The 16,073-nt window shown below is 40.8% G+C and overlaps 1 protein-coding gene across 1 annotated transcript in view; it reads left to right on the plus strand.

Annotated features, from left to right (window-relative positions):
* Window positions 1-1,157: 1,157 nt before the first annotated feature.
* LOC124122989 (multidrug resistance-associated protein 1-like) overlaps window positions 1,158-16,073 on the plus strand; it is a 37,625-nt gene continuing 22,709 nt past the window's right edge. Inside the window, exons 1-11 of the mRNA XM_046486213.2 lie at window positions 1,158-1,377; window positions 5,665-5,729; window positions 6,250-6,378; window positions 7,316-7,525; window positions 7,826-8,003; window positions 9,203-9,523; window positions 10,407-10,544; window positions 13,959-14,105; window positions 15,005-15,089; window positions 15,603-15,669; window positions 15,851-15,977. Of these exons, the coding sequence (XP_046342169.2) occupies window positions 1,360-1,377; window positions 5,665-5,729; window positions 6,250-6,378; window positions 7,316-7,525; window positions 7,826-8,003; window positions 9,203-9,523; window positions 10,407-10,544; window positions 13,959-14,105; window positions 15,005-15,089; window positions 15,603-15,669; window positions 15,851-15,977 (1,485 nt within the window). The 5' untranslated portion in view covers window positions 1,158-1,359. The remainder of the gene's footprint in view (window positions 1,378-5,664; window positions 5,730-6,249; window positions 6,379-7,315; window positions 7,526-7,825; window positions 8,004-9,202; window positions 9,524-10,406; window positions 10,545-13,958; window positions 14,106-15,004; window positions 15,090-15,602; window positions 15,670-15,850; window positions 15,978-16,073) is intronic.

A 16,073-nucleotide genomic window follows, 5' to 3' on the forward strand; every position in this document is an offset into this window, starting at 1 on the left:
CAGTGTGTCAACACAGTATACCCAGGACAAAATACCACGAATACCACCCTAATTAATCAACTGGAAAACATTGGCCCAAAGTTGGTACAAAGTTGGACTGATGTCATGTTGCCAACATTGAACCAACGATTAAGCACTGTGGACAGATTATATTGGATCAGTTTTTTGTTTTGTTTGTTTGTTTGATGTTAAACGCCACACTCTAGCAATATTCCAGCTATATGACGGCGGTCTGTAAATAATCGAGTCTGGACTAGACAATCCAGTGATTAATTTCATGAGCATCGATCCACGCAATTGGGATCGATGACATGCATCAACCAAGTCAGCAAGCCTGACCACCCGATCCCGTTAGTCGCCCTTTACGCCAAGCATAGTCGCCTTTTACGGCCAGCATGGGTTGCTGAAGACCTATTCTACCCCGGATCTTCACGGGTCTCATTGGATCAGTATCATCTGTCATCACAGTATCATCTGCCAACATTGGACAACGTTAAGCGTGACATTGGGGCAACATTGATCCAATATCATTGCTGGGAGGAGGTTAGGTTTGGGGACCTGGTTGATTGGGTTTGATCTTACCCTAGTGGCGTGGTGCTTTGCTCATAACATCAATCATCTGTTATCTGGTCCAGACTCGATTATTTGCATGCCGCCGTCATTTAGGTGGAATATTGCCGAGTTCAATGTTACACAGCAAATGTAGATTAAACCGATTAATCTATTACCCTTCTCTTCAACATGCATGATTTGGGGCGGTCGGGTAGCCTAGTGGTTAAAGCGTTCGCTCGTCACGCCTAAGACCCGGGTTCGATTCCCGATATGGGTACAATGTGTGAAGCCCATTTCTGGTGTCCCCCGCCGTGATATTGCTGGCATATTGCTAAAAGCGGCGTAAAATCATACTCACTCACTCACATGCATGATTTGTTTCTAATGTGAAAATCATTTAAGATAAAGGTAATACATTGCTTAACCACACGACTGATACGTTTACTCAGGAGATAAGCTAAAGCACACGGGAGATACCTGTTGACACGTTAAATACGCGCCAGATGGGAATCTACAACAGAACAGTCGACCTTTCACAAAGGTGAGGTTTTGAATACGGGCCAATATCCAACACAGCAGATGCAAGTCTGATGTACTATGGCACTAGCATCTTGTGCTATATATACTAAGCTTGTTCTGCACGTTAACCATTTACGTAATAACGGGGAGGGGGTATTCTTAGCCGCGGGTACAACGAGGATCTGGGAGCACAATATTTGACACACAAGCTTCTGAGAGGACATTCACATCGGTGAAGGTGACGGTGTGTCCCATGTGATAATTCGCCCGGGGGTGCGGCGTGGGGATATGGACCACGATACGAGGGTAAGGCATGCAATAATTGTATCATTATCGGGTTCAAGGAGAAACGATTGGGTACTTTAGTGCCAACTTGCCATTTTTATGCTAAAAGCAGATACCGTTGCTTTAGTCGTTATTTACCAATAAAAGTCATAACTGTAAACATATTATCCTTTAATAGTTTTCTTACACTATTTTAAATCTGATTTAAATGAAGCGTGGTCTCATAATAGATTAAATGATCAGCTTCCATTGTTATCACAGGCGTTGATAACACCTGCTAGATATGTGTATGATTAATGTACACATGATATGAAAATTACTTTCTACGAGTATATGTCCTAAGTATTTGTTAATTGCATCTTTTAAATGCCCTGAAAAATATTACGCAGTTAAATCATTGAGTGATCTGTTGCCGCCCTGGTTTTACAATGAAAAAATATAATAGTAATATTCATATATTAATTCTTGTTGTATATGTCACTATAATATTTCATACCACTAAGACAATGTAAATATGAGATATATTCAATACCACCAATATATTCTTTCACCTGGCCACAGTGGGTGTACAATTACACAAAAATAGGAAGTTTTGTTTCAAAATACACCGAACAAACGCATTCAATGTTGAAAGCAATATTTGAAAGTGTTGCTGCTGCAATGCAAGATATTGTTTCCTTTAAGTCTCCATATCATAGCTTTGGCAGTGGCGAACATTCCGCCTGCAAGGTTATTACAGTGGTTGTACGGCCATGGTTGTACGACTGTAGAACAGCATGCCTGATAGCCTGCCCACAGTCTAACCGCAGCAGGATGTCGACAATGATGCATGAGTTGGCCATGTGTGCGAACGCGTGGGATGTTTACCGGTGTGATTCTACAAGGAGATGAAAGCAGAGACCATATAATTATATGGTCTCTGATGAAAGGGTGACTTTAAAAATATTTCATTTATAATCGTGTGGATTTTGGGGGAAGGCCCGAGTGAAGAAGACCTTTATCTTCCCGAGGCAAACGTGTCCACTAGCCAATATCAAAGTCTGATTCAAACTAGGCTTTGGAAAAGGCTAGTGGACAATCTTGCCTCTCGAAGATGGAAGGCCTTAGACGTTTACCACTTTTGTTAAAACACGTAAGCACCGACATAGTGCTGACAGTGTCATGGCAATACGCCACAACCATTAAAACCATGCTATTAACAATAGAAGCGACTTTGCTTCTCGTAAGAGGCAACTAACGGGATCGTGTGGTCAGGCTCGCTGACTTGGTTGATGCATGTCATCGTATCCCAATTGCGAGGATCGATGCTGGATTGTCCAGACTCGATTATTTACAGACCGCCGCCCTGTAGCTGGAATCTTGCTCTAGAATCTGGAGTGCGGCGTTAAACAACAAACAAACAAACAAACAACATCAAAAGAGGATAAACATACCGTGGTTTGTGTTGAAAAGTGCTAAAACTAACGCGCTGTTGAAAGTTTCAAATGTTACATGTTGTGCCGATCTTGCAGGAAGTATGTTTATTGCTATGGAAACATGAAGTACACCAAACGTCATGTTACACATTTCTATACCAGACCACTCCAGCCTCTCCCCCACTCTACAATATATATATACACCTGACATATCATCCTGTTTGATGTAAACAAACACTCGCTATCAATGCGCAGCACACACACTCACAGTGTTATTTATATATATATTCACAAGTGTATGTCATAAAGTAGTCCTGTTATCTCTGACAGGCTTAGCGTTGAGAAGATATGAACAATGTACGTTGCGAACCTGATATTGATAGCTGTTATCAGTTGTTATAATTATCGGAAACACGTTAAGCTGGACTATCTAGCTACTGGCATCTTCAGTTTGGTGTGTGTGTGTGTGTGTGTGTGTGTGTGTGTGTGTGTGTGTGGTGCTAGCCAACCGAGATACCATGCCGCCATACTAGGTCAGGCTCGCTGACTTGGTTGATGCATGTCATCGTATCCCAATTGCGTGGATCGATGGTCACGATGTCAATCACTGGATTGTCTGGTCCTGACTCGATTATTTACAGACCGTTTATTCGTATAGCTGGAATATTGCTGAGTGCGGCGTTAAACAACAAACAAACGAACAAACAAGCAAACATTCCCAATAACGAATAAGTAATTATTTCTTCGGACTCGACGTCTGTGTTCTGCCTTTGAAGGTGAGCAAGTGCCTGTCACTCTGATTGGTTATCATAACTTTCCCAAACCGGAAGTATGTCAAGTCTTGTCCCCTACAGTGGTACTGCTGAAATTGGCTTGTGATCATACTCGATGTAGCTCAATTCCTATGAAGTTCCAATCAAAATATAGTCTCGAAAATACATTTGTGAAGGAGCGAGGGAATTAATGTTATTTAACTCCACAGTCAGTAATACCCCAGCTAAATCTCTGTAACCTGAAAAAAACCTCAGACCACACAAACCTATGATTGGTACGGTCGAACCCCGTTGTGTCAAACATGGATGTGTCGAATGCCCAGTTGTCTCGAACTCATTTGGGATTCCCAAGAATCCAAATTAAGCATAACATTTTCCTGATGTCTCGAACCCCGGATAGCTCGAACTTTTTTCAGGTAGCCACGAGTTCGTTTGGCGTTTAACGCCGCACTCAGCAATATTCCAGCTATGTGGCAGCGGTCTGTAAATAGACCACCTCTATGGTCTAGTGGTAGAGTGTCTGTAAATAGACCGCCTCCGTGGTCTAGTGGTAGTGTGTCCGCCCGGAGAGCGGAAGGTCCTGGGTTCATTCCCCGGCCACGTCTGACCAACAGACGTTAAAAGATAGTATTTGTTGTTACCCTTCCTGGCGCTCGGCATTAGGGGATAAAACAAGGACTGGTCGGCTCGGAACAGTATACAGTGTCTGAGTGGGGTATTCATGTTAAACTGCTGCATGGTATCTCAGTGGGCTAGCACTATAAATCGGCATTAATCCGGACTAGTGCAAGTAGCCACACATACCCACGCACGCACGCACGCACGCACGCACGCACGCACGCACACGTGCATGCACGTCGCTATATAAGTGCAATAATCTTGGACGCGACGTTAAACCCCATTGCACCTCCCCCCACCTCAATGTAGAGGTATGTTACTTGCGAATTTAACGGTACTATATTGAATTTGGAACCGAACCTGCAGGGTTTGTTCATTGCCATTACATTTATTATTGTATTAAACATTATTGTAATACTATTATTAGCGAAGCCAATTATTGAGATGAGATGACATGAAATGAAATAAAACGTCGCCTTCAAAATTATTGCACCTATGTAGCGACGTGTATTTATGTGTGTGTGGCTGCTTGCACTGGTCTGGCTTATGTGGGTTTTATAGTGCTAGCCCACTGAGCTGGATATACTATATATCATTTCCACATGGACCACCGACTTTCCATTCTCCGGGCGCTCTATCCACTAGGCCAAGGAGAAGGTGTTTGATATGGTACAGGTAGCGGAGCAGCTACAGTAATACTTTACTATCGTTATCATGACTCCAGAGCTACAGAAATACTCTCTACTTTGCACTCCATATATAGTACACTCTCGAACCCCAAAACCAACCTGCGCATAGGTTGCACCACGCTACACCTCTTCACCGGTTCACATCGAAATACTCTCAAAGATTAAGATAACCCATAGCTTGCATAACGCTACAGCTATCTCCAAATACTCTGTAATATATAGATAACCAATAGGTTTCACAACTCCTTATCCCTTCACATATCTAAAAATACTCTCTATCCCCTTTATATCACGCTTCTATTATATATGATGCCAAACCTTTCAATAGAGTGAGTGTGTTTGGTTTTACGCGGTTTTAGCAGTATTTCTTCACTATCACGGCGAGGGACACAGTAAATCTGATTCACACATTGTACCCATGTGGGGAAGCGAACCTGAGTCTTTGGCGTGACGAGCGAACGCTTTATCAACTTGGCTACGCCACCGCCCACTTCAATATATATGTCATAACATCAAGAATATCAAGAGCCAACTAAATCTACTCTCGCAGAACACAATTTTGTTGTTTAATGGTCTGTCTGTGTTTCAGTTCGTGAACACATTGTAAATAAAAAAAAACAGCCTTACAAATTTAATTTATTCAAGTTATCATATTCCAACTCAATCAATTAAACATATTCAAAATAGTCAGAAGATGCATTGTATATCATTCATTACATATGTTGATGATATAACACACAAAATGTTTACAAGATATTCACTTCCTAGCCAATAGGTATAAGTATTCTGCCGTACATAATTTACCTTTTTCAGACCAACACCTGTCCAGAAAACAACGCGTCATGGCTTTCAAGAATCTTCTTTACCTGGCCAAGCAGGTAATGTATAGAACCAAAACTCAGCTATAGAATTTCAAGGTTCCATTTGTCCTGAATATAAAGTTTAGATGGCCTATATATTAATAAAAAATTATTGTAATTGAAGCAGACAAAAGTGATCACTGCACACACGTCTTTAAAGGATATGCTGATTTAAAAAAACAACGTTTTACAGAAAGAAATAGCAGTGCACCCCCCCAACACAAACACCCTTTGTTCCTCTGTCTGTCTCTCTCATTCTGTCTGTATGTCTCTCTCTTTATATGAGTGTCTGTCTGTGTCTGTCTGACTGTCTAACTGTCTGAACCAGTCTGTCCGTCTCAGCCCCCCCCCCCCCCCCCCCCTCTCTCTCTCTCTCTCTCTTCCATGCTCATCCTTACCAGGAATATTAAATGATCGGTACCTCAGAGAATACAGTTCAATTGCATACAACGTGCACTGCTTCAAACAGCAAAGAATGGACCGCGCCATGTTTCAGTTGTCTCCCTTTGTCTACTATGTAATTCCTTTGTTCTGTCAGTCTGCTAGAACTTGGCAGTAAGAAGATTCTGAGCAATGAGGATATCCCCGACCTGTGTCCCCCCTGCACGTGCAAGACCACCTACCCCCGGTTTGAGAAGGAATGGGAGAAAGAACTTCATGCGTCAAGGTAAGGGCCATCTGTATACTCCCACCCGAAAGGTGCAGAATATCTCTGTTTTATTGTGGGACTTCATAAGACCTAGTTTCCCAAATGTCTTGTTAAAATACCCCAATGTTGTCAGGTTGATGTCATTGCCGTGCCAATAAGTATAAAAAATATCATCCCATTTGCTTCTTTTAATGACGTATATACATTGTATGTACGTGTATATATCTTTCCATATCATGCTACAAAAAATCTGATTACTTAATGTTTTAATATGAATACTGATTTCCCCCATCTCTGCACAGCGATACATGGTCCCTTACTGAAAGCATACGAACACCTCTGAAGTGCTGAGGTGACACATTCCCGTCATACACTTCATAAAATCTAGCTAATCATGGTCCCTTACTGAAAGCAAACGAACACCTCTGAATTGCTGAGGTGACACATTCCCGTCATACACTTCATAAAATCTAGCTAATCATGGCCCCTTACTGAAAGGATAATTACGAACACCTCTGAAGTGCAGAGGTGACACATTTCCGTCTTACACTTCATAAAATCTTTCTAATCTTAAATCTATTTTAATAGTCCAGACGCCGCTTTGTAACTTGTAAAAGTCGGCTGATCGGCCTGAACGAATACATGCGTTTGATACAACGACGATTACTTGCCATCGTCACATCACAATTTACCCTGTTCTCACTTTAAGTTGCTTTAATAAGAGTCCACAGGCGGTGACAAAGGTTTAACCAGAAAAGATTTGTAAATAAGACCCCGCAATCATAAAATCCGTTACCCGTGCCAATATCGGGATATAAAATTATGGAAATTTACCAGCTGAATGCATACCACGATACCCTTTCAATTGAGGAAGTGTTTAAAAATCATTCATTATATCTCTATTGTTATTTTGTTAACGCAATGTATGGTATTATGATGAAACTCCGATATCCAGGTATTATGACGCTGTGAACACCACACAAGTCTCAAACGGCCACGTCTACCACGAAAAATCCCCGCCCGACAACGGACCTCGATCCTCTTCTAACCACACCGCGTCGCTAGTATGGGCTTTACTGAGAACCTTTAGGTGGCGATTCACCGCCATCCAGTTCCTTCACTTGCTCTGTTTTTCCTTACTATGGATAGCCCCGATACATCTCAGGTACCGTGTCTGTCTGGCTATTTTACACCAGCAATTGGTGGTGTGTAACTGTTTTGACTTACTTCTGAACATTCTTTATTTGTCATCCCCACAGATTATACACTAGTGTAATTATGCTGTATGAAACCTTGTCTCAACAAACACACATTTCCGAATCCTCAGTACCTATATGTCTTCTATCAATTTAATAATAATAATGTTAAGTTCATACATATATTTCGGTTGAATAATTGGGCCTTTAATGTCAAACATGACGCCTATGTTCATATGTTCATCATCATGGTAAATGCCTTTCTTCAGGACATTAATCTCCTACGTTGAAAAGCCCTGGGGTGGGGCGTGGCAGGGCGGAGTTCTGGTGGCCTCTCTGTTCCTCATTCAGGTTTTGGACAGCATCTTCTACCAACAGTTTATCTATATGAGGAACAAGCTGGAAATATCAACGCAGAATATACTAATGGCAGCCATATTTAAAAAGGTATATATCAATTTAGTTGTATTTAAAATAACCGGAGGGCCTAGTCTTCTAAGACGCCATGATCTTTTAACCGTGCCGAGGTTCTTTGATCATGGGTGTGAATCCCAGAATCTCCTTGATTAATCCTTGGTTTGTCAGTATCATCACTTTTATTCGTGAGAGAATATAGAAGATTTAAATTTCACAAATTGACAGTTGTATTCACATCAAACACAGATATGTCACTCTCCTGTGCTTTAAATCCTTCACCGTGTGTTTGCGTTCTGTTATTATTCTGTTTTTCTTAGTGAACAACTTACAGTCGCTCGTAACCCGAGCCATGCGTTTTCTTACCAAGGGAGCTAACTCCCAAACACTCCCAGGGAGTACCACAAAATATAATTGCTACCCTCCTGAAACTATCGCTAAAACTACAGAACAACCTTGCTCATGGGTTTCATCATCGGTATAAACATCTGAGACCTACATATCTCCCGCATTTCGTGATATAACTGGAATGGTGTATATAGCGGCGTTACACCAGATTCACTCACTTTAAATTTACTGATCGGACAAGATGTGCTGATTGCCAAAGCGTTAAATGCATTTTTAATGAATGCTTCAACAAACACACTACACCAATCTATACTATGTAAGAATATTAAATTTTGAGCATTAGATACCGTATTCGACGTAATAAGCACCCAGAGCGCTCTCAAATTTAGAAATAGGGGGCTCTTATTAGAATATTATTTTGGTGGACAAAACAGAGTTGAAAGATAAATTTCGTGGTTTATGCTGACAGCCTGAAATGTTTATATACGACAGATATATTTCTCTAGAATCTAATTGCCCATAATTAAGGGTGCATATAACACACTAGTGCGTATTATACACGAATAAATGAGTCTTGTGTACATTGATCAATCGGAAGGGGTGCTAATTGGGATTGTTCACTAGCCAATATGTTATTATCCCCATGGGCGCTTATTAGAGCGGGGCGCTTATTACGTCGAATACGGTAAATCACCTCTCAAATCGGGACATACGTGTGGTTCTTGGGTATTGAAAGGGTCATGAAATATAATTGGTTCGGTAGTTTTAAATAATACTGATCCTGGTGACAACATGTGACCTCGCAATATCTGAGGAAAACTCCATTTGTATACTTTGATCCTCTTCAGTGGTGATGAACTGAATATTTTTGTTGCATCTTTCAGTCCCTCCGTCTGTCTTCTGCGGGAAGGAAGAATTACCCAATAGGAAAGATGTTGACTCTGGTTTCCACGGACGCTGCTGAGGCTGGCCTCGCCTTCAACTACGTCTCCTTCTCCTTCCTCAGTCCGCTCAACATCGTCGTGGTGTTTGTGCAGCTGTTCCTCCTGTTAGGCCCCGCGTCCGCCCTGTCCCTGTTGGGGAGTCTTGTTCTAGTCATCACCCACATCCAGATAGCAGGGGCCATGCAGAAACTTCTAAAGAGTCGCATGGAGAAACAGGATAGCCGTATGAAGCTGCTGACAGAGGTGCTGACGGGGATAAAGGTGGGATAGAGGCCCTTCTCCAAATGGTTAAAGTAAAATTATTAAACAATAACAAAAATTCCTGCCAATGCAAAAGTAATAATGATTTTATTGTTGACCATTCAGTGACCTCACACAAAGAATGGTGCTACAAGTTTTCCTTGGTGACGCCACGTTCAAATGGTTAAATCTGGACATGGGTTAAATACAAAAGACGTTTCCCTGCACCTACAGTAAACTACGGTTATAACTACTAGATTTTAGTTCGTTATAACAATAGTTCGTCATAAGCACATGTACAGCATATGGACGGGATTAAAAAACAGTTCGTTGTATCGGCAAGTTCGCTATAAACGTAGTTTACTGTCTTTATAAAATGTGGGAAATAATGAACTTATGGCATAATTGATGTAACGAAATTGTGGTAAAACCACTAATATTCATGTAAATACTCGTCTGACATGACACAATGTGTAAACCTTTAGCTGTCAATTGATGAACAGGGCGAAGAACCACATTGTTGTGTTGCTATAGGTGTTTGACTTTTCCCTATTTTCTTTGGACTCTGTCCTCTTACCTTTTATTGTCAATACTCGTCTGACATGACACAATGTGTAACCCTTTAGCTGTCAATTGATGAACAGGGCGAAGAACCACATTGTAGTGTTGATATAGGTGTTTGACCTTTCCCTATTTTCTTTGGACTCTGTCCTCTTACCTTTTATTGTCAAACCAGTTGTTTTAAGGTATCGCGTGGTTTGGAATCAGCAATTTCAATCGTTGATAAAGATAATGACGGTTTCACATCTTGATTATTTGCTGTCGTTGTTTCACTATGGTAACTTCTTTGGAATACAATGAGGACGTTTACTTTTATTGTATACTTTTGAATTGTTTCCTTCAGGCTATAAAGCTGCATGCCTGGGAGGTGTGTTTCGGTGGCCGTGTAACAGACAGGAGGGACAAGGAACTGCAAGTTTTGTCGGACGTGTTTCTGTGGAAGATTCCCTTATTGCTCTCCACTACTGTAGCTCCGTTCATGGTTAGTACAGTTGTTGTAGCAGGTGTTCATCAGTCTGTTGTATACGCCTTATATGTATAGCAGAGAAGTGGCACTGGGACACTGCGATCTGTTCAGTCATTTTCAGTTCCAGTGTACAATTGGCTATTTTCGAAAATAAATATTTTTATTATATTATTCAAAATATCTAATCAACAATATTTATATATACCTTACATACAATACAAAACAACAAAATGTTCAAATCCTTTGTGGTATATAGTGAACATATGCATTTTTCGCGTTATAATTATTGCCTGGATTTAAATTGCATTTTCGCACAAAGCCGTTCATATTATGATCTATAGAATATTGAACCACCAATATCAATGTAGTCTAGTTATTTACTTTCCATGAACTAACACAATTGTGGACCCAACAGTATTTACTCTACCGCTCATTCTTTTCCCCACATATCGTTCACCAAATTGGTCGTCGCGTACATAACTCTTTCAAAAACATTTTGATTCTTTTACTTCTGGCTTGGGGAGTGATGATCTTAATTTCTGTTTGATTTCTCACTGATCGTTTCTAAACCATCATAACATGACGGAAATTGATCTGAATTGATATCAGGATAATAGGAAGTAAGGATAATGTTTGGTGGCAAAGCTTGTTGGAAGGGTTAAATAAATTTACTATTCCTCAATGATTGAAGTTGAAAGCTTTGATCAAGGAATACAGAGAATACAAGTATATTTATTAACCTATTGTGATTTCAAATCATGATTTTTCTAAAGCTTTTATTCATATCACTTTAAAAAAGACAATTTAAGCAAAAATGAAAGTTTAATTAACTATACAATTCATGAAACATATTTCGTGACATGTTTTGTATTTTACGTTCAGTGACAGTTTCATGGAAATTAATCTATATCCTATCCATTCCGTAGATATTTCTGATAATTCTTCAATGTTTGCGATTATTATATCGACGTATTCCGAAAAACACACATACATTACAACCGAAATAATGACCATAAATGAAAGTACTCACACATTATTGACAACTGAAAATCGAAAAATCGAATTTTCCATAATGACCATCCTAACAAACTGCTGACTTGCGGTGAAGACGTCTGTTTAAGCATGGGGTCTATAACCAACATGTCACTGCTGACTTACGGTGAAGGCGTCTGTTCAAGCATGTGGTCAACAACCAACACGCATTGCTGACTTGCGGTGAAGACGTCTGTTCAAGCATGTGGTCTATAACCAACATGACACTGCTGACTTGCGGTGAAGACGTCTGTTCAAGCATGTGGTCTATAACCAACATGTCATTGCTGACTTGCGGTGAAGACTTCTGTTCAAGCATGGCGTCTATAACCAGCGTGTCACTGCTGACTTGCGGTGAAGACGTCTGTTCAAGCATGTGCTCTATAACTAACGTGTCACTGCTGACTTGCGGTGAACACGTCTGTTCAAGCATGTGGTCTATAACAAACATGACACTGCTGACTTGCGGTGAAGACGTCTGTTCAAGCATGTGGTCTATAACAAACGTGTCACTGCTGACTTGCGGTGAAGACGTCTGTTCAAGCATGTGGTCTATAACAAACATGTCACTGCTGACTTGCGGTGAACACGTCTGTTCAAGCATGTGGTCAACAACCAACACGCACTGCTGACTTGCGGTGAAGACGTCTGTTCAAGCATGTGGTCTATAACAAACGTGTCACTGCTGACTTGCAGTGAAGACGTCTGTTCAAGCATGTGGTCTATAACAAACATGTCACTGCTGACTTACGTTGAAGGCGTCTATTCAAGCATGTGGTCAACAACCAACACGCACTGCTGACTTGCGGTGAAGACGTCTGTTCAAGCATGTGGTCTATAACAAACGTGTCACTGCTGACTTGCGGTGAAAACGTCTGTTCAAGCATGTGGTCTATAACAAACATGTCACTGCTGACTTGCGGTGAAGGCGTCTATTCAAGCATGTGGTCAACAACCAACACGCACTGCTGACTTGCGGTGAAGACGTCTGTTCAAGCATGTGGTCTATAACCAACATGACACTGCTGACTTGCGGTGAAGACGTCTGTTCAAGCATGTGGTCTATAACAAACATGTCACTGCTGACTTGCGGTGAAGACGTCTGTTCAAGCATGTGGTCTTGTAGCATCTCTGTGGTATACTTACAGATTGTCAAATATGACATAAACGTAAATTACAAAATGAAAATTATATTGGTCTTTTTCTGAAATTTCATGATAAAAGAGAACGAAGCGAGCAAAACTGGTTTGTACCAGATGCTCTAGTACAGTTTGTATGTGCAATAGTTGGGTTGTGCCGCTGGTAATTGAGAGCGTCTCGTATGATTACACCACTGATTTTCAGTGGTCCATTCATATATTTTTCGCAGCTATTTTGACGTTCACGCCGAGACGGCTGATTCTCATGCATTGACACTGATATTTATACTGTGATGCTTGCTACAAAGCTTCTATTGTGACGGTAAATGTTGTATTGGCAGAATATTATCACCAATTCGACGTAAATTTCACGTATAGTTTAGACACATTTTGAACGACGACACAGATTATTGTTCAATATGTTTGAAATTGAGTGGATAGGCTGTGTGAATAGGCTGTGTGGATAGGTTCTGGTTGGCAGACATATCTTCATAAAGCTCACATTTGAAAGAATTTTCTCAGTACTACCATATAAAGTGATTTCGCTATAGTGAGTCAAATATGAGCGAGAGCAATTGTGCATTTTAACTGAGAATCTGTTATACCGCGCAGCCAACAGCCAGAATCCCCTGGCTGTGAGTTCGAATCACACATTCGTCACGATTATGATCCTTGGTCAGCCAGCGAGCACTTTACTTAAACCAACATTACCAACGTAGGATCTTTTATCACATATTGTTGCAATAACATATGTATCTCTTTCTCATATTTGTTTCTTGCAAGGATCAGTGTTTGAATAATATTTTGAATGCTTGACTGTGTGTATGTTTTGTTATATTTCGTAAAAATCACCTTGGCACCATTTCTAATACTTGTATTTAATTTTTCCCAAATGTATACATACATTGTCTTCAGAATGTGAGGGTGACCATTGCCCTGGATGGCCATCCTCCTGATGTAACAGGGAAAAGGTGAAATAAAATGTATAAAACAAAAAAAAACACATTACCAACGTAGGGAATGTCTACGACGTGTGTCACTCATCCACCATCCCCATCCCACCCAATCCTCACCCTTACTCTCTACACGCATAAAGATAACGATTGCTTATCTTTGACACACAAACATTTTGATCATGTTCAAATACCAAAGAAGCTGATAATGTTATTTTTTAAAATCTAGGTAAGCATAAAGTAAAATTGTATTTGTCAATTTGAATATTTGTTAAATATAGCTTGGAATGGTTCTCACGTTGCAGGTATCGGCTCTAACCCTGGCCATGTATGTCTTCTGGTACGATGACGTTCATCTCGATGCCGCAATCATATTCTCCACTGTCTCACTACTCAAGATACTCCGTCGGGGGCTGAACATGACGCCAGACTTCTTTCATGACCTTGCTAGGGTATGTGTAGAACTGAACCAACACATGACCTATAATTGAGTGAGTGAGTGAGTATGGTTTTACGCCGCTTTTAGCAATATTCCAGCAATATCACAGCGGGGGACACCAGAAATGGGCTTCACACATTGTACCCATGTCGGGAATCGAACCCGGGTCTTCGGCGTGACGAGCTAACGCTTTAACCACTAGGCTACCCGACCGCCCCTGACCTATAGTTGGCACATGTTGATGCATATGCAGATACCGAGCATAAGTTCGTATTTCAGTCGACAATTGTAAAGCTTGAATTCAACATCCCTTTATAAGATACGTTTTTTTCTTACCACCAATGGATAAAGTTGGTGATGCTGGGCATGCATGAGAATTCATGAAAAAATAAGAAATGTTTATTGTGATATATTGAACTACCTCAGGTTGAAGCTATATTTCATGTATATATCAGCTGATTATTAGTAATACATAATAATAATGATAAAGCTTATACCATACCTATATATGGGATCAAATAACACTGACAGATTCACTGATTACTATTGGTCATATATGTATTATGTATTAACGACTACTCCACACGGGGGCACGGGTGGCCCAGTCGTCTAAGGCGTCGCGATTCGCTGTTCAGGGTTGCGTCCCTTGGGCACGCCAGAAACCTATGTTTGTGGGTTCGAATCCCGGTTGGCCCCGATTATGTTTCTAGGTTTGTCAGCACCATACCCGTGCCCGTTGGTTTCACCGAAGTGGTAAACGTCTGAGACCTGCATCACTTTCGGGCTTTCCTCCCACATTAAGCTGACACGCCGTGATATACCTGGAATTATGTTAAAAGCGGCGTTTAACCCAACCCACTCACTCACTACTCCACACATCGTGACAATTGACTTATCCATGTTTATCCACAGCTTCACACGCACGTGGGTAGGATACAACAGTTTCTTCTTCAGGATGAACAACCACAGCATCCCCTTGAACACAAGACATATACAGGTGAATGGGGACGACTGTATGTAGTCTTTGATTGGCATTTAGACGCTGAAGAGGCATAAGGACAATACTCTTTCTTTATGGATTACAACTTCTGTATTGATTGCAACGACATATTCAAAGCTTCATCTAATGAGACGTTATCCCCAAAAGGTTTCATGTTTTCATTAAATATGGGAGAGCTCAAACCATATTTGAGAATTGCGGAACTGTGTATTATTTTACGGTTCAGAACATTTGAATTATGATTTTAGCGCTGGGGTGATATAATTATAACTCTTGCTTGATGGTGGGCCCAGGGGTCACCAATTGCCCAGTCATCTGAGGCTGTGTATTGGCTGTAGAAATTTGCGTCTTTGAAGCGGGGCGGAATCGTGTTATCGTGGGATGGCCAAAACAAATGTAAATCAACGTCTTGTCCAACTAAACGTCAACTCTCTTATTCATCTACCCATTGTAAGGCGTTTCTGATTTTCAACGACGATATCGTATTAACGAATCTCGTTTTCTTTACAGATTTTGCCATACAAATAAAAGGAGGGACCTTTTCCTGGGACAGAACAATACCGCCAGTTTTAAAGGAGTATGTACATGTCTTAGTATAAAATTATGATAGAAATGTATATATGTCTGTACATGTTTATTTACGACGAGTGTCATCATTTATGAGTTTTTGAATAACAGTAAAAAACGGAGTAATTTAGGTAGGGATTGCTTCTTGTCAAAAATGTTTCATGTCTTTGATAATGTTCTGCTGACGTCAGTATTTCAGTGAGTGTGTCAAGAGGAGGCTTGGTGGCGGTCGTGGGACAGGTTGGGGAGGGGAAGTCGTCACTGATTAATGCCATTCTCAGGGAGATGGTCGTCATCACAGGCACTACAGACGTGCAGGTACCACTTCACTGTCCCCGGTTCAGTTCACCAACTGTAAAGTGTTCATACTTTACAGCACTCTAATGACTCTAAATAGGGTTGAATCGTTTTTAC

Source organism: Haliotis rufescens, unplaced genomic scaffold (assembly GCF_023055435.1).
Source record: "Haliotis rufescens isolate VD_foot unplaced genomic scaffold, xgHalRufe1.0.p SCAF_5, whole genome shotgun sequence".
NCBI lineage: Eukaryota > Metazoa > Mollusca > Gastropoda > Lepetellida > Haliotidae > Haliotis > Haliotis rufescens.